Source organism: Gallinula chloropus (genome assembly GCF_964237585.1).
Source record: "Gallinula chloropus genome assembly, chromosome: 4".
Classification (NCBI taxonomy): Eukaryota; Metazoa; Chordata; class Aves; order Gruiformes; family Rallidae; genus Gallinula; species Gallinula chloropus.
Window position 1 is genome coordinate 65283743 of NC_140088.1, and position 23777 is coordinate 65307519.

Sequence of the window (23777 nt, forward strand, 5' to 3'; positions counted from 1 at the left end):
CAAATTCCAAATTCTCCCTGAAAGCTAAACATTAAAAAATTGTACACTACAGAAAGATGTGATTTGAAACCAAAAATATATCCTGTCCTAAAAACATTCAAATTCAAGAAATCAACCTGGTAGTAAGATTATCTTAAAATCTAGGATTCTTCATAATATGCAACACGAGGTTGTTGGAGTGAACCAGCAACACCTTAAGGACCCTTAGGGGTCCAGGTGCGGTTACCTAAAGGAATCCCTTCAGCCTCCTACCCTGTGTAGCTCTACTGGCACCCTTGTCTAAATGCTGCCAGCCTGCAGCATGCACAGGATGGAGCCCAAAAAGTGACAAGATGTATGGGCCTCAAGCCAGAAGACTTATCAAGCTCACAGTGATTGCTGAGTGCTGTGTGGCATGTTTGCCAAAGGAAACCTAGCATGGAGAATGTTGTGAATTGGGGTGGAGAGAACTTTCTCAAAGCAGAGAGAAAAGAGTGGGATTGACATAGGCCTCTCAAGTCAGGGGCCTATAGGTGCAGCAGAGAACAATGTCTTATAGCTGAATGCACAGACAATTCACTGCAAATTGAAATGAAATGTTTAGAATTGATTTGGTAACTGCATCCATCAATGAGAAATGTCAGCAACACGTATGCTGAGGATTCCCCAATGGACTAAAAACATTTTAAAAAAGCACAACAAGCATGCATGCCTTCATGCCAGGAAGATATACTGTCTAGTTTCAAAGTAATATATGGGAAAAAGCACATAACAACAAAAATACCTCCTTCCTCTTGAGGTACTACCAAATTCCTTATGCTTCCCGGCACAATATGAAATAATCCTCTTTCGCACTCCTTCCTAGAGATTTCCATCAGCTAATGGTTTGGCATGTACTATGTTTGCATCACAGATGGTCTTAATGCACTGAGGGGGACTCTAGTCTTTAGTATTTTTTTAATCCAGTTTCCTCTTTTAAATTTATGCAATTACTTCAGCAAACAAACTCCTGGTAACCTAAATTTGCCCCATGTATAAACCAGAGTCCACATACTCTTGCAAAGTCGCTCACCAATACATTCTCAAACGCCAAGGATCTCCAACTCCCCCTTCTCAACTCCTGTGTTTGCGCTCCCAGGCAATGCCCTGACACACCAGGCTGGCTGTGTTTTCTCTTACGCTCTGGGACTGCAGCTGTGCACATCACCATCAAGTACAACGCTGGGACAAATCAGCCTCATTGGTAAAAACAGCTAGTGGACTGGTAACAGCATTTACCTTCTTTTCTCTTGTGTTTATATTTCACATATGGGGAATGGAAAGGTGGATCTGCCATTACTTAGCCACAGGAAGTAACTGAGTATTTCTTATGGCCTTTTCTCCATACTGGTGGCTATCCTTCAGCTTCAGTTTGTTTTCGCAGTATCAAGCACAGCAGAGATGCTTATGAGATGGCAGTCTGTCTCAAATCACCAAGGGAAGCTTTGATAATAGGTCCCAAGGTTGCTTTCATAAGCAGACACTTTATGCCAACTAGGAATTCTGTCACAGGCTCCAACAAAGACAACTGGACACTATGATAACTAGACACTACAAGCACTAGGCATCATCTTAACCTTTTTCGGGCATACTCAGGTGGAGACAGCACTACAGGTCACCACTGGTGAACAGCTGGTCTGTATCAATTCCTTGTGTGGACCTATCTAGCCCATAGTCAGAGTACCTCTGCCCAGCACCAACACTTGCAGCCTCTTGAAAAACGGACAAGCCAAGCCTCAGCGCTATCCTGAATGTAGAGCCAGACCCTCCCTACAGACAGCTAGGATAACATAAGTATTTGCAATCAAATCTTACAGCTCTCACCTGACCAGAGAGACAACTGCCCTTCTGCGAATAACTTCTGTCTTGTATTTGCTTGGTTTCTTTGGACTCTCCCAGTTTGATCAGAAGATGGATCAAGAGTAAGAAGAACAAATATGGTCAGGTGATCACAAGCAGAGAGGTGTAGGAATGAACTTAGAAGGCTGAGTATGGTGGTGATTTCTGCTTGCAGTTTCCCACAGGGCAGACTTCCTGCTCCTGTCTGTATCCAGCTACTTGTTCATAACAACAGTGAGAGCAATTAAAATTATGATAGGTTACTGCAGTTACAATGGGCACCATCTGATATTGCAACATATTCTTAAAATAAATGTACCTCCAGCGCAGGAACCTTAAGGCAAATGCTCTGTAAATATCAGCTATGCTGTTAAAGGGCAAATGTTAATGAGACCATCAAAAGAGAAGGAACAGAGGCAAGTCAGTACAGAGCCCATCACATTCCTCTATCCTTCCTGTTGGCTGTTTGAGGTGTAAACAAGGATGTGTTTGCCAAGGGGTTTCTGCATAGAAAAGTATGAGCTGTGCCAAAATTCAGAGCTGCTCCATCCACTGAAGTCCATGTAAGTAAGTTGGAAAGTCTCAAGCTGGTGAGAAACCTGTCTTTCTCCATGTATGGTACTTCTCCCATTCACAAGCATGACAATGAATTACACAGCAATGAAAGAATTTGCTGCCTAAAAGACACTGGTGGCACTAGCCTGAACTGCACCGTATCCCATTAAGCCCAGACAGATCCATCAAGGAAAATAAATTAGTTTTACCTCTGTATTTCTCCTGACCTGCACTATGGTATGGCCAACTCCTTAACAAAGGAACTTGAAGAATTGAGATGATGACTGCAAAGGTTCACTCCTGTTACCCACCCTTCCAAGTACTTTTCCTTCTCAGCAATAAAGAATGCTGTTTACGAAGTCTGTAAAAAAGCAGGTTCAGGCCTTAGGGACTTTGAAGAGAAGGAGAACAGCACTTCCAAGCATACCAATAAACTGGCACAACACGTGTCCAAGCTCAAGTAGTACGTTTTTTTTATGGCCCTCTAAATCAAACCTGGGTAATATAGATAAGCTGAGATTCCACTAGAAATTCCACTAGACCATGTAACAATTAGGGGAGTAAGGGGGGAGATAAAAAAAAAATTATAAACTTCCTGCTCATCCAGCATTCACCTCAGAACTAGGAAAACAAACAGAAAACACATTCTGTACTGTAACAGGATCTTCAAGGTGATCTCACGGGTCTTTTTCATGTCTCATTTTCATGGCATTGTATCTTCATTATATTCCTCAGTACACCTCTAATTTTAAGTAGGAGTTATTACAGACAAGTGACTCAAAGTGAGTCACGTAGGTGTGTTAGATCAGATTCTCCTGTCATGTGCCAGAAAAAAGTTAGAAACTAACATTCCTGCAGTCTGTGTGGGACCAGGCTTGATGCTGACTGGATACTATTAAGACGAGCATACAACAGCCAGTGATTGCAGGAATCACACAGTAGAGTAACTGCTTTTGTTACATTGAATGGAGATGAAAAATGAGACCAGGAGTGAGCGCGCTAAAAGCAGCTCGCTGTTTGACAGCACACCGTTAACTGCGCCGCGGCGGATTCCGTAGCCGCGCGCGCAGGTCGGTGTGTTTCGGTCCGTAGATGCATCAGGCTGACACAGCGTGACGCTTCCAGGGGAGCAGATCCCCACGCTGAGAACAGCTCCAGCAGGCCTAGGTAAGAACTGATTAAACATTAACCTCCACAAGTCAGCTCAAGACAGGCTGTGGCAACAGATCTTATTTGCACTGGGCAGAGTGCACACAGGCATATTTTTGTGGTTCTCTAAGAAAATATCATACTTACAGTTTATTCCAACACTTGTAAACTCCCTGTCCCCTCCCCTATAGTCCTCCAGTCCAACCTGGCTTTTACAAGGCAACCATTAGCAGAAGATTATACCACTCCTTCTACAATCTGGCTGTTTTATCTTTCTTTAACTTCAGGTTAACACAAGGTTAATTTGCCATTAAAACAAAAGGTAGAATTTGAAAGACAAAACCTACTAGAAGGTACCAGGCAAGCCTAGTAGTCACATTTGCAAGCTGTGGAGGTTCCAAGGCTACTTGGAAAATTTACAGCAAACAAAGTGAAACCAGAACCTCAAACACAGCTCAAACTGAGAATGTGCTGTTGTCAATGTTTTAGTGTTACATATTAGCTCTTAAAGGACTGGGAGTCAGCTTGAAAATCCAAAAAGTAGAAAGAGCACACGCTCATTGCCAATAATGTATCACACCTCATTAAGCATATTTTGGAATATATTTGGGGTTTTAAGCATCTTGTGAACTTGCAGATCAAAAAAAATTAAGATTTTTTACTACAGTTATACTGATTCCTAACTCTAGTAGTAGAGATTAAATAATTGTACATCTTCAAAAATCTGACCCTGGCACTCAGAACAGTCTCTGGTATTGTAACTGAAGGAACAAATATAAGTTGTAATTTTCAAATATGAGTATTTGAATTCAGGCATCTGCATTCCATGTAGAGTACTAAAAATGTCAAAATTTAGTCATGTACACACTTAAAGAGCAGATGTCTGTGTTTCTGATAAGGAAGACTACACAATTGCACAAACTTGCATAAATTCCCTAACTTTATTATGTAATTGCTTACATACATTTCTGTTAATCTCAATTACTGAAGCTTGAGCATTTTTTTTAATTTCTGTTTATTAAGTTTTAGCATTGCTTATGAAACTACAGGATGAAATCTGTTGTGTTTTAAAGCCTCATTGCCTTTAAAAACAATTATATGGCTACTATACAGCTGGGATAAATCAGATTGGAACCATAAAACAACTAGCCTGCATCCCACACAGAAGTACTACCTGAACATCACTCTTCTAAACAATTAAGGACCTTCAGAGAATGCTGAGAGGTAAAGCTTATTAGCAATTGCAGACTTTCCATTCTGATATGAAGGAAAAAGTTTCCAGTACTGCGTATACTGGATGCAGAACAAGCTCAAGCTTTTGTTTGCTCAACTCTGTATGCTCAACAATCAGTAAAACTTAACTGTTTACATCTGAAAAATTACCCAAGTCCTGCTTATTTGCAATAGCTGCCAGGGGCCACCTCTCCATCTCACAGTTCCCAAAGACAACCCCCCTAAAAAAATGCCACCTATCAGCTCTGAATGGTGCAGCCATCTCTTCAAAACCTGTCCAAACTACAGTACCTGCTCATCATGGAATGAAGTACCACTAGTTATTACTAGGTGTCTTTCTGAGCAAGAATTGAAAAGATCATGGGGAAAGCCAGAGACTGTTGGTTTAATTTCTTAATTCTGATAGGCAATATTTATCAGCAAATGGTCAATTCGGCAGTAGGTCAGCATAAAGCAAAGCTTCATCTGTTACATGTGTGAATGTACCAAATTTTAGGCACTTTCAGATCTTCCTTATGAGACTATCTTTCAGCTCTGAATTACTACAGCACTGCTTCCCGACCCTTGAATAAGATTCATAGCTAATTCTGCTACAAACACCGATTGTTATCGGAAAACACTACAGAGCACAGCTGACTTGTCCATATCCGCCAAACAAGAAAATCACTCACTTCATTCAAATCCGATCCCAGCACTTTTACACTTAGATCAGACGAATTATATTGTCCCAAGGAACAGCTCCTCTTCCTTAGGAAGGCTGCTGTGTCGGTAACAAAGGTCTTCTCTCTCTGCCAGATTCTTTGCAAGTCATACAAAACACAGATTTTACAACGCATACGCCTCCACCTCAATAAAAGCTGTAAACCAATTAACAATAGAGATCTCAATGATTAGAAAAGATTAGAGCATCCCTGGAATACTCTTTGACCTATTTATTCTTCAAGAGAATAATCCTTTAACCTCAAGAAGCGCTGATGCTAATAAAGACAGGTGGTTGAGTACTCCAGCTCCTAGCTTCCTCCCACATGAATGAAGAAACACAACAGGTCAAGGACATCCTTAAAGGAGAGACTAAATCACAGACAGGGTATAAGATACTTAGCAAAGTCTCTTAGCTACTTTTCTTGCACTTCTCTGTTTATCTCTTTGGTCGAACCAAACGACTGGGATTACTGGTGGAAGGGTGGGAGTGTTCAATTATGTATTTATTTTTATGTACTTAAAATAATTTTAGGGAGATAATGAATATCAGCAGGAAAGAGAGAAAGACCCTGGCACAAAAAGACCTCATCTCCTACATCCTGAATAGTTGGTACTACTGGCTCTAGATGAGAGCCTTGGCAAAATTTTGGTGAATTCCAATGGAATGAGAAAATAGTTGCTACAGTAGGTCAGCTTTTCAAACAGAATAAACTGCACTGGCTCCTTTATCCATTGCCACTACTAAGAGGGATTCATACAGCATATTTGTATCATATTTGTCTGAGATACAAAATTCAAACCGAACTACTATCCTTTTATTCTTTCCAACAAATTGTTAAATGGGCATAAAAACTGTTAAGTTTCAGCCTTGGTCAAGCACAGTCCCAGAGATATAAAACTGCAGTGAATTCACAGCCTTTTGTAATTGCAACAGACTCCCACACTGGAACACAAGAGTTTAAATGCATCTGATGACAATTACCCCGGGAAGGAATTAGGGGAAAAAAGTTAGGAGAAACCAATGATTATACACTGTGCTCTATTTTAATGATAGAGATGAAACCTGCTTGTTGATAACTTGATATTCCAAGATATCTTTGTAACACTCTCGTTAGTACTGCTCTGCTCACCCATATCTTCCCTACTTCGTACAGTAATTCATCTCTTTTTTGGCCTCACAAACTGCATAATCAGAGGAAAGCAGCCTGTGGGATTTTCAGTTCAAGTTTTAAAAGCTGCTAAAAAGCATCAGCTCTATTTTGTTAGTTGCTAATACCTAGAAGATGGTCTTAATTAAAACAAGCTCAAACTTAGTAAATGCAAAGCTTTTTCTTGACGAAGTTTTTTTTACAGAAACAAGGAGTCAGATTGTCTTCTGATATAAGTAAGGTGCAGCTCTGAACTTCAAAATGTCATCCAATTTACTCCATCAAAGTATTTGGCCCTGTGCCCCAGAAGAGAAGAGCTATTACACAATTGTTTGCTCACTGACTCCATACAGTGGCTTTGACAGAAAAAAACCAGTTGTTGTCAGTGCAGTGATTAAGGCTGCAAACGTCAGCATCAGCTTTTCATTAGAAAAACAAAAATCACAGCAGCTTTTAGGGAGGATCTGGCAGTGGGTAGGTGTCATGGGTGGTGGAGAGAAGACAGACTGTTCACTATGTCCTTCATTTAAAAAAACCCACAACACACAACACCACCACAAACCCAAAATACAGCTCAGGTGACCTTCAAATGACACCAGCAAAAGTGGTGTTTATAACAAACAAAAAGAGTCAGTTCTTCACAGGAGGGGAAGCAATTTATGGTGCACTCTGCCAGATGACATGGTGGAAGCAAAAAGCTTACACGTGTGCAAGGGGTACACCAGACAATTACTTTGGACATCAATCATTAAATACACAAACCACATCAAGACCAGGAAAGCCTCCTCTGAGAATAGTCACGAATTTGTAGAGTAATTGAAGGAAACACCTTGCCCTATTCTTATTCTTCCCTGGACATCCGCTTATGGCCAGTGTGGGAGGCAGGACACTAGGCTAGATGGCTCCCAAGCCTGAGCCAGTGCAGCCACTCTTACATAGGATGAGCAGCCATTAAGAGGATTATCCAGTGAATTCAATGCTTGCAATGATTGCAGAAATGATGCCTTAGCCAATTGCACTGGGGTTGCCTGCAGCAGCTGATGCTTTCCTGGGTCAGCAGCTGCATACCACAGAGGAGGGAATGTTACACCCCAGGTAACTGCACAATGCCCATTCAGGTAGGTGTGAGTGGGGTCACACCAGCGACTCTTCCCAGGGCTATGGCAGAAGTGCACAGCAGTGCTGTCCATGGAGCAGTCCAGACAGAACAGTGAATTTCAGAGTTTTTGGCTCTCCCTTCCTTTGATACTAGAGCAGGGAACGCTACCCAAACCAACACTGTCCCCTGCACAAAGTTCCCCAGAGCAGTTGCAGCACACAGCGGTGCTCTTAACGGTGCCAATGCAGAAGCAAAAGGGCCATGGTAATTACAGAGCTGTTCCTCCTCACAAGAAGAAATTATGGAATCTCTTCCCCTTTATGATCATGAAAAATAGCTTGTGGCTGATTAAGGATCCATAAGACACACAAAATAACCTATGTTTTTAAGACTAAAATTGCATAGCAAATAGCACAGGGATTTCAAAGGCATTTTCTAATTCATGTGGTCATCTGTATTTTAATGAATGTTAACTGGATGAAATAATGAATTTATATTCAAATTTCAGTCATCATTCAGTTGCACAAATACCTTCAGGAAAAATACAGACAGTGATTCAACATGAACAGTAAATAAACAAACTTCTTCACAATATATTAGGGATCTCTCCCTAAGTGAAGGAAGAAAACATCCTAGTTAGAAGGGACCACAATGCTAGCAGAGCTGTTAAACTTTCTCTTATCTAAACAAAGCATGGAAGAAAGATTGAAACAGTTAGCATTTACCTATGGGATTTTTGCCTTGGCTGCTATTGGCATATAGGAAGAAGAGCAAAGCCATCTCAGTATCTATTAGCTCTTTTATCTTGCTATCATTTACACTTTAATAACCAGAATTCAGAAGAGCTGTTTCAGACATTAGTAATAAAAAGCAGAATCTCTGAGTTTGCAAAAAAGGCATCTCTGCTTTTCAGTATGAACCTAATACCCTATATTCAGTTCCCCCCTCATTTCCTTTTGTTTTCCCAAGACTATTTATATATATGACCTTTTACCTGAGACCATATCTCTTAATAAACAGCTAAAGGTTACTCTGTTTCGCTTCAGTACAACCTTAACTTACTGCAATTATTGCCAAGAAACACGTACAAAGGTCATGCATTGTGATACAAAAGCAAGAGAGGGAGATGCGGAAATCCATTATTTTTAGAGAGGACTGCAATATAGAGAAGGAAATGACAAACATACTGATAATCCCATGATATACCTCAATCCTGGCAACTCTATCTGTGGAATATCATTGTATTTTCTAGGAGGAAAAGAGAAATGTGTCTCCAGACACCCAAGAGGATCAGTTATTGAACACTGCAAAAAGTTAAACTGGCAATGCTGGGATCAAATGTGACTCCAGAACTTGCAAAAGGTTACAAAGACTTCGCCTAGTGAAAACACACATCTTTTGGGGCCACCCCCACAATCTGTAAGTGCCTGTTATAAATTAGCTGCTAAGGCTGAGGCGTCATACAATTGTGGTCAATGGCCACAACTGAGCTCATGGCTGAGGTACAAATAAGGAGCCTGCAGCAGAATTTAAGATGAAAAAAAAACAAATCAAACATTTATAAAGTGACACAACAACACTGCTCTCTTGCTGAGTGTACCCAATACCTACGTGTGTGCGTGTTCAATAACAGAGCTAAGATCATCTCCAGAAGAACATTTTATTCTCCCTTGCAATTTTGAAAACTGGCGTCTGATTTATCTGTAGTGTTATTCATAAATAGAAAAAGTACTACCTAAAAGAAAAACATGACCTAGCTATGGGATAAACTCAGGCTCTCCAGACCTGCATCTCATGTTACAGCTGCTTAAGCTCAGCCTCAGGAAAGCTAATTGCATTTCTGATCTTAAATCAAAATACTCACAAGATTTTTCACACATAGAATTCCGCAGCTTTGCTTTTAAAATGAGTGGCTGATGTTGCAGTAAATTAGGGAGACACAAGCATCTATACTGCTCAAGTTACCAGTTTAAGATTTCCAGCATACAGAGAACAGACCCCTTAGTAGTGAAACTGAGATGCTCACTGCTGGCAATTCAGGTCAAATGCTGCTGGGATCTGCTGGATAGATCAGATTTTCAAGAGCACACATACTCAGACATAGAGAGAGCGCCCGGCCCCTCGTGTCCCTGCACCACATACTCCTGCTGCTCTTTGACTGCCCCGCGCCGTTTACTGCCAGGAAGCTCTGGGGCACCAGAAGTCCTGCAAAGCAGTGGACGTTACTGGCACATCAGGGTGTACCAACAAGCTTCTCCTGGACAAACTGATCTTTGCAGTACTCAGAGGGCTTTTCAAAAACACACAGGACTTATGCTGAAGTCAGTGAGCATTTCACTGTTCTTTTATAATGGGAAAAATAATTAATTCAGCTCCCAGCCCTTCTGAAGCTCCAGCTTTCAAAGTACTACAGATGAAGCTAATGGCAGAGGTCAGCAAGAATTAAACCCCCATAGGCTGAGAAATGTCTTACACCTCATCACTTTGGATCACTTCTGCAGCTGGCAAGATATCCTTATTACAAAGACAGCACTGACTGCTGATTTATACAGAGGAACTAATACTGATCATTTTGTGTAACCTGATTAACTGAACAACTAATTAGCAAGAAACAGAATAAACACAGTGGAATTGGAATAGGAGGAAAAAGCAAAATTCAAAAATCTCACTGCAAAACTTGAGTTGATGTCAAAAATCTATAGTATACTAGAAATATGGAGAGCAGGATAGAGAGATGTTTGTTATACACCCCTGTTCCCTATAAGCACACTAAATTTTCATGTGTTAAAATGAAAATATTGTTGATGAAATTCTAGTGAAAGAAATGGCAGCATAATCATTTATTACATTACAGAGCTCAGCATTAAGGTATTTATGTAAACATTTATGATTCCTTTTAGTAACACCATAAGTAGAGATTTATAATCTCATGATTTAATGAACTTTGAGTGCAGAAACATTCTATTTTAGTGCTACATACGTTGTCAAAAACAGCAGAGCTAGAAGCACTGGAAAACTATTAAAAAAGAAAAAAAAAAAATCACACAAGGAATTGTTTCGGGATCATCTGATTTTCTGCTTGCCTTTCTGAATCACAGCCTAAACATAACAATCCTCCTCACTCCAGATGGAATCTGCTATAGGTGAAGGGTTTGGAGGCTTATAAACTTTCCCCTACAAATCTCACATTGCTCATTTCCTGTCAGCTCACATCTTAAAATGTCATTCCAGCTGAATCACTATATACCCTTACTATAAACATGTCCATCTGCTCACTGGTGGACAACTGCAAAGCGAATGCTAGTTGAAGAAACACTAAACAGAAAATCAGAGACAGACTTCCACAGGTGCTCCCTCTCCTCATGCACTTTCCACCCATCTTCTCATCTCCCATGTGAAGCCACCAGTCCCTCCCTTGGGGGCTCCCTGTTCCAGACAGGAGAAAACTGGCATGACTTGCCCACAGAAGGGGATACTGAATGAAATGGAAACATTTGTGGAGACCTTCAGAAAGCACTTTCAAAGGAGATCAGTTCCCAGTGCCTCCTGATGGGAAAGAATTAATCCAGTACTGAAAGCCGCCCATTAACATGATGCTAAAATGGTCCCAAGCATGAAAGAAGAATAAAGGAAACTATCTAGATCCTGCAGGCTTAGCCAGGGCAGCATAACAGGGATTAGAGGTGGATGCCTTTTTTCCTGACGTAAATGAGGGATTGCTCTCATGTCTGCCAAATGTACAACCATGGGGCCAGAGCACTGAGGTGGTGGGGAAGGGTGACTTATTTAGGGGGAGCCCACTCACTTGCAGAGTTCGTAAATTCTCTGCAGTTTCTCCCAGATCTTTTCAAGGGATTAGAACCTCATGCTAAGGTATTTAAGTGAAAGTAACTGAAGACGGGAAAGAAACTTTTATTAGTGAAGATCTCACTTTACACAACTAGGGAAATAATCCAAAACATCCTGGCTTTCAGTAGAGGAGGAGCTTTACAGCTGACTGCAAATGGAGCAAATTCAAGCCAAGATGGAAAACTTTTCAACCATTTTACCTTTCTTACCTCTCCCCTGGGATGAGGGGCTCAAATCCTATCAAAGGCTGAACGATTTGGTCTGAGAGTTCAATCAGAAGCAGCAAACAAGCAGCCCACTTCAAAACTGTGCCACCAGAGTAAGCTGGAGCACTCCTCTTGATATAAAAAAGTGCTTAGGGTCTTGCCTGGCTGGGGTGGGCACCACACACTTTGCACACACCAAGCACCAACTGACACAGCTACACGCAGTGGACTGCTTGCCTCCTTAGGAACCTAAAGACAGACTTGCAGAATACAGTCCATGCAATTTTGCAGCCATTCAAAGTACTATTTTGCTAACTAATCCTCAACTGAAGTGGCAGCTTTTGTCAGAAGACTGGAAATAAACAGGATAGAAATAAAAGAAGTTAATTGCATCTAAAATGAAAGGGTTGTTTTAAAACTATTAGCTCCTGCAAAAGCCAGCAAGAGACCAGTTTCTGTAGCTCTTCAGGGAGTGAAATCCCCCTGTTCAGAGGTCCTCAGAATGCACCTATATTATACTCACAATATTGAAATTGCACCTTTATAATTTTACTTGACATTGGTACTTTGAATATTAATTTAATCTTAAATATTGTAATTTAAATTTTATACACAAACTTGCTTTATCTACTGCGTCAGGTGAACAGGGCTATGGATTCTATTACCTTGCTGGGGAAGAAAGAGAAAAGCCTTTTGCATTCCTGTCTCAAATACGTAACTAAGCCAGGAACAGCATTACATCCTCCTCATGCCAGTGTTCATGTTCCAGAGCAAACATTTATGAGCTCTGAGTTGACTGCTTCTTAAAACTGAGAGCCTTCTGTTAAGAAGGCGTTTGAGAGAAAAGGTTAAAAAAAATGTTTAAAATCTTGTAACCCTGCATAGCTGGGTCACAGGACACACGCTTTATTTGAAGGTGCTACCGAGCTAAAAACCATCCTGCTACTAAAGACGACATTTCACCTGAAACCAGTGGAAAGGGTAATTCCAGAAATCTCCCAAGTGTCAGTCTCAGAATGGTCTGCCCACTTGAACTGAATAAAAAATCCTCTTTACTGCCTATCTTTGATCATCAGAGAGGCCTTATCGGTGTCATTCAAAGGTCCCATTCCATCACAGATGTAACAATACAACCCTGGCTAGCTATAAAAAATAAGGCTATATGCAGCTGCAGTTGGAACAGCACTCGAACACCTGTGGAAATGAAAGGTCCTCATTCAAAGTTGTGTTGGTTTGGGGTGGGGGTTTTTGTTACTATTGGCTTCAGAGATCCATTTGTCCAAGAAGATGATAAAATTGGCAATACTGTAACTCAAGACCAACTAATCTTTAATTAAATGAGTTATCACTCAGTTTAGTGCCAGAAAAATCTAATCAGGACCATACCTAAAACACTAGAAATTGTATTCCAAAGCAGAATATAAACAATATTTGATTGTAATACCCTGACACTTACGATGTGATAAATGCACAGCAGTGCAGATATAACCTCAGACTTGACTGTTCACATGCAATGCTGCCCAATAAAAAAAAAAAAAAAAGCTATTTATGATCCTGAAAATCTGAAAAATACAACACAGACCAGATAGCTAAAGAGGACAGCCAAGCCATTTCTCTCAACTAGAGGAACCTATTGATCAACTGACTGAGACTCTTCTTCACTGGATTGTAGTAACAGCTGGCTGCAAATAAGACCTGTAAACCCCAAAAAGCCTAAACTGAATTTGGAATTTAAAAAAATAATGAAATAATAATTTAAAAATAATAAAATCAATCACATAGAAGAATTATGGGAAAGAATGTCCTATACATATATATATATATATCTGGAAGAAAGTGTATGTTATACTTCCACCTGCTGGCCACCTGCCTAGAAGACCATATTGATCTCATTGTAGTAGGCAGAGTGGGAAACTAATGAAGTCCTTCCAGGCAAGGCATCAGAAACTTGACAGTTCAATTTCCCACTGAAATAAAAACTGTTCTGAGATAAACTTACGATTTTGTGAAAATGCCACCTTTTTTTTTTAAGCATTTAAAAAAAAGTTTTAAACAAAGAAAAACTCCCCACTATTTCTATGTATAACCCTACCATATGCCTGAGCAATGAGCAAGAGGCAGTTTTATGGTCCTGACAAAGCAAGGACTGGTATGCAGCTTGCAGAGATTTCTGGCTCCCTTACTTTCTGAATTATGAATCACTGAGAAAGCAAGCTAAGAAATCCCTTTATATGGCACAAGTTGTCTTTCCCAAAGACTGAGCAAACCTTGAAAGAAGAAATACAATTGTGAAGGCGTTCTTGTGTCTCCCCAGTGCATATACACAGCAAGAATGACAGTTCCGCTATCAACAGCCCTACAGAATCACATCTCTCTTTCCCCATCTCTAAAATTTATTAACTTTTGTTTCCCTTAAAACAGATTTTCTTTGAGCTTCTGCAGTCTGTACCAGATTTCAATGCTTTCACTACTTCTGCAAGCCTGTAGCATAGTGGATTTCCTCTAGCTACAACCAATATGGTAGAAAAGATACAACTTTCTCCACTCGAGCTGTTTTTCCTTTCCAATACACTGCTCAGAGAAGCTTCATGCTTTCAGGACTTTATCCAAATGATCCGCATATCCTTGTTTTCACTTTAAAAGATCAGTACTTCCTGGTTTTAAGAATCCACTGATTTTATGGCCAAAGCATGGGAAAATCTTAAGATATCCAGACCATGAAATGTCAGGAGTCATGCAAGTTTGGGAAGACAGTATACGTCACCAAGCATGTGAGAGGAGGTACAGTCCCATCTTGGGATGGGATGGCAGGAGCCACTACTCTGGTTTCTGGGTATTTGCTCAAAATTAATGATATCAGATTGATGTCTACTTCAAAAAACATGATTGTGAGTGGACAATGTGGAGCAACAGGCAGGGGGGTTGGAGCTCTATGATCCTTGGGGTCCCTTCCAACCCATGCCATTCTATGATGATTCTATGATGTCTTCCCTTATTTTAAGCTACTGTCACTGGGTTTCAAATTTTGATCCAAATTAGTCCTTCTGTAAATTTGTGGCAGTTGTCTCCCTGTATAAGGAAGTTTCTTGCCTATAGGTGTTTTTCCAAAATCTTGATCAAGAAACAGCTGTATCAGCACCGATGGCTTTAACCATCACACAGATAATCTCTCAACACACTGTAAAGACTAGTTTCTTCCTGTAAGTACCTCTATCCCCATTTTGGGAGTGTTACCCAAAGGTAAGGTTAACGGCAGCATTCCAACCAGAGGCACTAATGCCTCTGTAAGACTAGTGTCTCAGTAAGCCCTAGCCCCACACTACACACCCAGGAGCACACAATAGGAAGATCACATTACCACAGGCACTGTACTTAACCAAGAGGGAGAAAGTTACCTCCACATTCAACAGGCACCTTTGCTTACAAATGGCTTGCTATTCTATAGACACTGTGACCCAGGTCACGCAGAATAATTCTCCAATGCATTTGTTCTTTTATGTGAGAGATCAGCTGGTTTGTACTGTATGTTCACACATTAGCAAACTGGCAGTCACTTTTCTTTGCTGGATCTCATTTATTAGCACTTGTTTTTTTCTCTTTGAGTGCACCATCTCTAATTTATTATACAAGTTGGCCAGGATAGGGGATAGCTGCTAGGATACAATGAAAGTAATCTTTGGGGATGCCAGCAGAATTTGGAAGCTTTCAACAATAACCGAAGACACAAACACAACGTAAGCCCTTGTGTTTAGTCATGGCTTATTCCTCTCAGGCAGTCATCTCTCTCCCGAGGCAAAGCGACGGGCAGCATTTTTCATCTTCCTTGAGTAACTCTACCTTTCAGGCTCTTTAGTTGGAGTAAATCTGGTTGTCATCAATTTGAGCTTTGATAGCTCAGATCTCAGAACTGCTGTGGGGATCTCTCAGGTGACTTCCTTTGCGCATTCCCAATTACTAGTAAGTCCTTAAAAGTGAAAAGCTCTTTGCTTTTGCAACTGGCTGAGGCTTGAAGGACACGGGTGACATATCTGAAGCCTTTCTTCAGGGTTTCTCTTTAAAGTATTGCATCTTTTTACAATTATGTTGTTCTTAACCTGTTTTTATTGCTGAAGTGATCATCAATTGCTAATCATCACTCTTATCCGCCAGGCAGATCATTTCCATCACTCAGAAGTCACCGTGACTTCAGTAACATACAGGAGGGAGAATGCAAGTCATCAGTCATTCTGTCTCCTCCCGCAGAAGCATTTTAGGTGAATGGTAATAACAGCTATGGACTTACTCACTGATTTACCACATAAGAAAACAGCCAATCCTTCCAAAGGCAGCTGGGTCCGACTCATACAGATTTCCCTGCAGTTCAGATTCAACTGACCTTTGATACACTGCAAAGGAAGAGATGTTTTCACCTGACCAGCAGAATTTGGGCTCACACCAAGCTTCTTGTTCTGCCAAGGTCAAAAGCTTGTATTTTTGCAACTTACTTTCTGATGTTTCAATTTCAGCCAATGAAGGCTAAGGTGATTTCTATCAGTGGGTACTCACAAAACCCTACCAAGGGAAGGCCTATAGTTCAGCCCTATCAAATTCAAGAACTCACACTTTGGAAGGGAGTTGTTATCTGCACAGCTAACACGCAAAAGGAAAGAAGGCGATTACAAACCATCCTCACAACCATTTCCTGCACAGACTTCAGGTTGCTTCTTTTAGTAGAGACAGCACAAGCCAGAACAAGACACTTTTGGCTGTCCTAACATTTGTCAAATTCTTCCGAAGTTCAGAATCCTCTGACACTGCACACATGCCCTCTACTCCCAAAGATATTATACTTTAGTTATATCACTTATTTAACAGCTCCAATGTACTTTCTTCAAATGATAACTGCTTTTTAATGCTGTTTTCAAGTGAATGCAGAAATAGCTGCTCTTAATCAGTGATTTTTAAATTCAGGTATGTGTTTGAGACTGCAGACCTCATAGTGGCAAAGGCTAGAGACCACGTACTATCCTATAGTATGACATTTCATCATCACTGATGTACAACTTAAGTGATCATCGTGTCAGAAAACTTGCATGCTTCTTCAAATTATTCTGCCTCATCATCTGAAAACATTTCATTTTTAGCAGATATATTTCCTGTATAAACAAGACTGAGTAGCTAATAAAGATGTTTAACAGAATCAATTTCAAGACTGGTAATGAAAATTAGCCTATCAGCAGAATCAATTTTTAAAGTGTATGCCAGTCAATAACACAGAACATTATTACAGCAGTGCCTGCCTCCCACTTGCCTAAAAGATTTCTGAATCGAAGCCTGAATTTGTTATGAGAAAATGAAATATTAGATGTACTCACTTTTACCAAAATAATTCTTGCTAGCTCTTCACATACAGGCTTTTCTTCATCCTTCTTCAAACCATCTAATTCAAACAAGGTATTGTAATTTTCCAGCATTTTTGTCATTATCTTGTTGCAGATCTCCTGTTCTTTTATACCTTCAAATCCAGAGGGCACACTAAAATTGGACAGAACACAAAGCAAAGCGTTACAGGTACTCAATATACCAAAGTTCCTGCACAGAGTCTCTGTGACATTTCAGTGGTGGATACATGCTGGCTAGCAAGCACAGGAAACTCTGTTTTGGAAAGGAAGGCTGTATCTGTGGTGGTAACAACTGCCATGGTTTGCTTGCAGTTTTACTTTCCAACATTAAATACCATTCGTATTGGTCAAACTATCTACTCCACACAATTTAGGTAGAGTTCTAAGACAACTACCAAATGATTGCACCAATATTTAGCAAAGTTGGGTTCATAACTATAACACAGACAGCATGAGACATTTACATGCTCTGAACTGTTAATGAGAAGACTCATATTTCTCCCAAAAGTAGTTTGTGATTACCTTAAAGATATACAAGAAGGATCAGTCAAAAAATTAAGAAAAAACACATGCTGAGCAGGACACTAAAAGTTAAGCAAGATCTTTGCAGTTTCAGGTGACCCCATGCTGTACACATTTCTTTCTTAACCTGATTTTTGAAGCTGCTATTTCTATTGAAGGTAGGCTCGTAACTTAACAGGGCTCTCCAAAACAGGTATGGAGGCTGCCTCATGCAAAACAGCCCAAAAGATTAATATAAAAAGAGGTTTCTAACCTCTACTTTCTGAAAGAATAACCAAGTACTTGGCTGCAGAAGAGCAACTTCTAGCCTTCTTGAAAAAGGCCTCTGTGCAGTCAGGAATTGCTTACCCCAGACCTTAAAGGCACACACAGAAGAAAAGGCAAGATACTGATTTGAAAGAAGTGTTGTATTGCAGTTTATGCCTTCCTTGTATTTCAGACAACCCTGTCATGAGTTAAAAACTACATCTAATCACAACAGAGCACACCATTAATTGAAGCACGTAACGATCATTTGCTGTAAAGTAGCCTTTCTGCATGTTTTGTTGGACTTGGGTGCCCAAAATTGACTTAAATTCTGTTTTAATGCAAAGTAATGTAAGATCTCTGAAAAAGTTTCTACAGCATTTAAAATACTTCCCCAATTGTTTGCCATTGTAAAGCATTTCCAGCAGACCCACTCTCAACAAAGTGGCTGCATGGATGAGAATTTTCTAAAGATCTTAAAAGATGTCAGAGACTGCAGAACAGGAGGTACAAGAAAATACAGTAAAGATTTAAAAGGAAGAAGCAGGGGAGAGAAAACCAGAAACAGAAAAAGTTTAAAGTATTTTTTGGCTGAGGACAACTAGTGATTGTATGAAAGGAAAAAACACACACAACCCTCTAAAAATGAAATAAATACCATCTGACCTATTTTACAGGGTTGTAACTTTAAAGTAAACCATTGTTTGTTATATTCAGCAAATTAAAATTTACACATAACTTTCTACTGTAAACCTGTAACTGTCATTTATTAGGGCTAGATGTGCATTTCAAAAATTGACATAAAAAACCACCTTCTTGTAGGTGTTGCCATTGGTCCTTCTCAATATTTTGTTTTCTGTAGTCTATCTACATACTAAAAGGGAGAGAATCACACTGCAGCAGAACACATCTTTGCAAACTCCAGAGGACAATCTTTATGGCTGTCACTTCAATATTCAATCCATGCTAGAGTTACAGGGCCTGAAGTTTAAAGGAACTGGATTATTTTGCATCACATAACGCTGCCAACTGTAAAATGGGTCAGTCTTTGCTGCCTTGAATCAATCTGTTAATTTCATTAGTGTGGAACCTGGCTTCACACTAAAGAAAGAAAAAAATGGGACAACTTCTATTAATGGATGTACATGCATCCTTGGGCCAATTCACTTTAAAGAATGTCAGGTATTCACTAAAAGACAGTATCTGGCCTGAATAAAAGCAAGTATAATTATGCAATAGACCTATGCAATCATACTGACTTAAGAAAGCTCATCTTCCCATGCTAAATGATATTGGCTAAATAAGTTGGCATGGTGCAGAGCCTGCTTGCTACTTCAGGCAAATCCTGTTACCTTCCTGATGTATCTCTCCAAATCAGGGTACCACTTAAACAAGCCTGTCACTCCTATGAACCTCCTCCCTAGGGCTGAATATGTGCTGCAGCAAGTTCAAGTTAAAATAAAGACTCCAGACAACTTCCATGAAGTTTAGAGCAGAATCTTGATTTAAACCACATCTGCTGGGAACTACAGCAGCCAACACTTCCCAACTGGCAACAGCCAACACCAAAAAAACTCTGGTTGAAAAACAGCCCAGCCTATAAAGTTTCCACAAAGCACATAAACAGTATTCAGCTTCTGCACAATTCCATGACTTTCTTGCCTCCCTTCCTCAGATTTCTGTTAAACTTTATTAAATCAAATTTATGAAAAGTCCAATATATTATACTGCGCAGCTCTGTGTATGATGTGTATGGTGAGACGTGTATGCAGAACACAAGGCCAAAGCTCAAGGCACGATTTTTTTTTAATCACTCCTCTCTGAATGTAACCAAGCAGAGCATCATGGATTGTTGCATTTTAATGGCAGTGTAACATACTTAATTCAACGCCATCTCTCTGCCACTTAACCAGGCATATTTTACAAAGTTTCTAATTTAGTTTTTCCTTTAATAGCTGTTATTAAACCTCCATTGCACCAAGGACTATTACATTATTTGAGCTATCCATGGTGACCTTTTCCTTGCAATAAATCTTCGGCTCAGCATATATAGGAAATTTAGATTATGAACACGTATCACGCTGCATATTTATACAAATTAAAACCCATCTGTTGCCACACCAGTCTGACTAGACTCTTCTGAAAATGTGTGTAAAAAAAGAATATCTTACTTCAGTTTATCTTACTCTGAAAAGTCATAATATCTACAAATTTCACTCCAAGTCAGTAGAAAAAAACAGTCTTATGATAAAGCATTCCCTCACACTACCACTTTCATGATCCACACACTACTCCTTGGAATTTTTTCATAATCTTTTACGAAGAGCTTATTAGAACATTACAGTAAATCTGTGTTCATAGTCATCATTCTTCTATGTCTAATTTGCATGTTAATTGCACACTATAATTGTTGCTTTAAGAGTTAAACACATCTTCCTTCAGTTACAAAATCCTCAACATCAGCACTTGATCCCATTATAGCCAAGCATGTATAAACTACTGCACCAGCAGCACCAGAGCATCAGTTTCACTACCAGAAACACATTTTCTAGAAGGGAGACATAAACTTGTAGTTTCTGTGGTCATTTCTAGAAGAAAAAATATTGATGGGTTCAGTTCTATCAGAGAGATTCAAGATGGAAAACTCCCACTGTGTTTTCCCAGTAGCCTGCAAAATCATGAACAGGGCGTGGGCAGCAACAGAAGCAAATTCTCTAGCATTCCCCCTTAGATTCATCAGACACCCTGCCCTTCCCAGGGAGATGATTAGATTGATCAGTGTGCAAAGCACAGCAGCTCTGCATCAACGTTTTTGGGAAAGATGTGGCTTGTCTAAATGAGGTGCCAGCACTGTTAACAGTACCTGATTCAGTCCAGCAGGGCCAAGGGCAAAGGTGCCATTACTACCATACATTTTAAAGGATGTTAAAGACTGATATTACTGATGAAGCCACTTTAAACTAGAAAAAAGCAGTAGTTCTCAAAGTTCAAACACTGGTTGGGAATAAGATCAAGCTGCTAGCCCTTCATTTCAAAATATGACACCCAGCAGTATCTCACACTTCTGCATTAGCCTTACCAGCATGCCTGGCCCATCTACTACAGCTCCACAGCACTCATGTCTGCACAGTCCAGTGCTCACTTGTTCTCCTGGTTCTTCCAGATGACTTAAAGCAAAGAGCATGTCTGCTTCCCTGGGGATGATCACGAAAGCTAGTCTCAAATGGGTTAAACCACATCAAAGCACTGCGTCAATTTACTGAGAACTCAGGTGACCTGAGGTCAGATTAACTCACTGTGAATGAATTAATTACATTACATACATTAGTTAAATGAATTTACCTCAGGGTCCCTGTAAACAAGCTGTAACAGGCTAAATGCAGAGTGGGCTTATGAGAGAGTGAATCTCCAGACCCTACTGTGAGTGGTGCAGTAACAAGACTCTGTCACCACCCATCACACCTGAGAAACTTGCTTCAAGAGGAAATGAGGGCCAGGGCTTGAGATGTAGTCATCTGCCTGTAATGAGCTGGTCTGAGATCACCGAACTGATTTCCCTGGGCAGCAACTGCTGACAGCTCCCTGTCACAACTGAGAACCAGCAATTTCCATGTGAAACAGTACATCTCATTATGAATTCCCAATGGTGTTTGACCCACCCTGTTTGAGATGAAGAATTCACATTACCATTTCCTTAAGCAGCTTACGCAGACGTAGCTTACATGGAAGGACAGCACCACAATCCTAATTTACACACCACCGAGGGCTATATGCACTGTCCTCTCTGACTGCTGCTTTTGCTGTTTGTGCAGTACCTTTTGTAGAGGAGCACAACAAAGTCACCTCACCATTCTCCTGGAGGATGCCCCAAAACAAATGGTTGGGCTCAGATAACAGGGAACATTATACAGGTTTTTTTGTTTCTCCAGTTCTTGCAAAATACCTCAGATACCCATGAGCCCTGCAACAAGCATGGCTGGAGGTATGGAGAGCAGAGCTGCAGTGATCTCAAGAGGTTACAACTTCAGTCACTCTGCTCTGATGGCTTCCAGTTCTGCTAGGCAGACATTAGTGTGTCTACTGCAGATGGGACCTCACAGCTACAATTTAGCCCTGCGCTTCAGCTTATGAAAGTGATGGGTCTTACACTGGACCACAAACTCGTGCACCTGATAACAGGCACACATTCATGTCTGCAGACTCTGCTGCAAGATCAGAGGCTAACAGGTAGCTACAGACACAGCAACATGAACCTGAGGTAGGTGTTCATGTCAGAGTGTACAAGTCACTTACACGCTCTGCACCATTTACAGACATGTCTCACCAGACAGGAGCAAACACTCTGACATATGTCACTACGTAGATTTTAACAGAAACATTCCAGCTTCTGAGGCACTGGAGAATCCTGTGAGGCATCTAACTGCCTACCTCTCAAAATCTGTTCCAGATTATTTTCATCGGATTTAGGAACCAAAGTCAACTCAGTAATTCCACCTCTGCCTATACCACCTGCAGCAGGTGCATAATGCAAAATGCAGGTAATACAACATGCTTAGAGTGATGCTGCCACAAAGACTTTACTGACTAGCTTCATTTATATGCAAAAGTCTTTTGCTCAGCAAAAGCTCCATTTTTCATTGGAAAACAGCAGTGATAGCAGGCATCTTTGAACATGCAGCCTACACAAAGGGAAACAAAGGGTAGTACATAACCTAACACCCACTTACAAATCATCTCGAAATATTTCTAAACAGAGGCTCCTCAAAACACTTTTTTATTCTATTTGAGCTGTGTTTTCATAGAATTTTCCAACCAAAACAAAACACACACAAAAAAAAGCCCCAGATACCTGCATTTGCCAGACATTTTTGAGGAGCTGGAGGAATCCCTCACAAAATGTTTAATCTCTGTTGAAATGAAACACAGGCTAGTGAGGACTTGAATGATAGAGGCCACGCACAGATCATCCTTTGTGAGAGGGCTGCAAAAAAGGGTGCAAACGGATCCTCTGCTTACTCTAACTGGTAGAGCTCACATCTCTTACCATCCCAACCCAAAGACAGGAAAGTGCAGCTGACCCTCTGATACCCAGCTCCAAGAGAGCAGAAAGGAGAGAAAACCCAGCTCATCTTCTCCTTCAGCACAAGCTGCAAGGGCCAAGCAGCTACACACAGCAGGCCACAGCTAAGGCTACGGCTCCAAAGGAGCTGAAATTCAGGTCAATGGACAACAACTTCCTCCAAGAGTAACCACCCTGCATGTGTTAGTACTCCACACAGATTAGACCAGTGCCAGAAAAGACAACTATTTATGTTCCTATACCTTCATGCTCATTGTTCCTCAAAGGCTCTATTTCTCCATATACTTGACCTTTGGCTTCCATCATAATAAATGTGAACAATCCAAGTTGGAAAAGAAATAGTGCACTAAATCTCAAACTATCATATTTTCCTTTTTTGAATTGTTTAACCTTGCCCTTTACATTTTCCTGTATCCCACAACACACTTCATTATATAGAGAGCACAAGATAACCTTTCATTGGAAAAGCACCAGTGCAGTTTTACAAACAGCAAGCAAGGAAGCAGAGGAAGCACCAGATAAGATAAAAGCAATAAGGGGTGAAAGTTTAGGAGATGAGATGAAATTACTGCGAACGTGACTTAGAGAAATAGCATGAGATGAAGAGAATTAAAATGAAGACTCAATGTCTGGAAGTGGCCCAACAGTAAGATTTATTCAATTGTTGAACAGCCTCAGTTATGAAGTTTAAATATGTTTAAATAGTAAAGTGTCACTAAAAATACCTCATAGAAAGCAATCCTTCACTAT

At 40.4% G+C, this 23777-nt stretch overlaps 1 protein-coding gene across 1 annotated transcript in view; it reads right to left on the reverse strand.

Annotated features, from left to right (window-relative positions):
- The window catches only part of FAM13A (family with sequence similarity 13 member A), a gene marked incomplete at its 5' end in the record, with an annotated part of 124806 nt that overhangs the window by 84342 nt on the left and 16687 nt on the right, over positions 1-23777 (reverse strand). The window contains one exon of the mRNA XM_084262637.1: positions 17153-17312. Within this exon, the coding sequence (XP_084118763.1) occupies positions 17153-17312 (160 nt within the window). The remainder of the gene's footprint in view (positions 1-17152; positions 17313-23777) is intronic.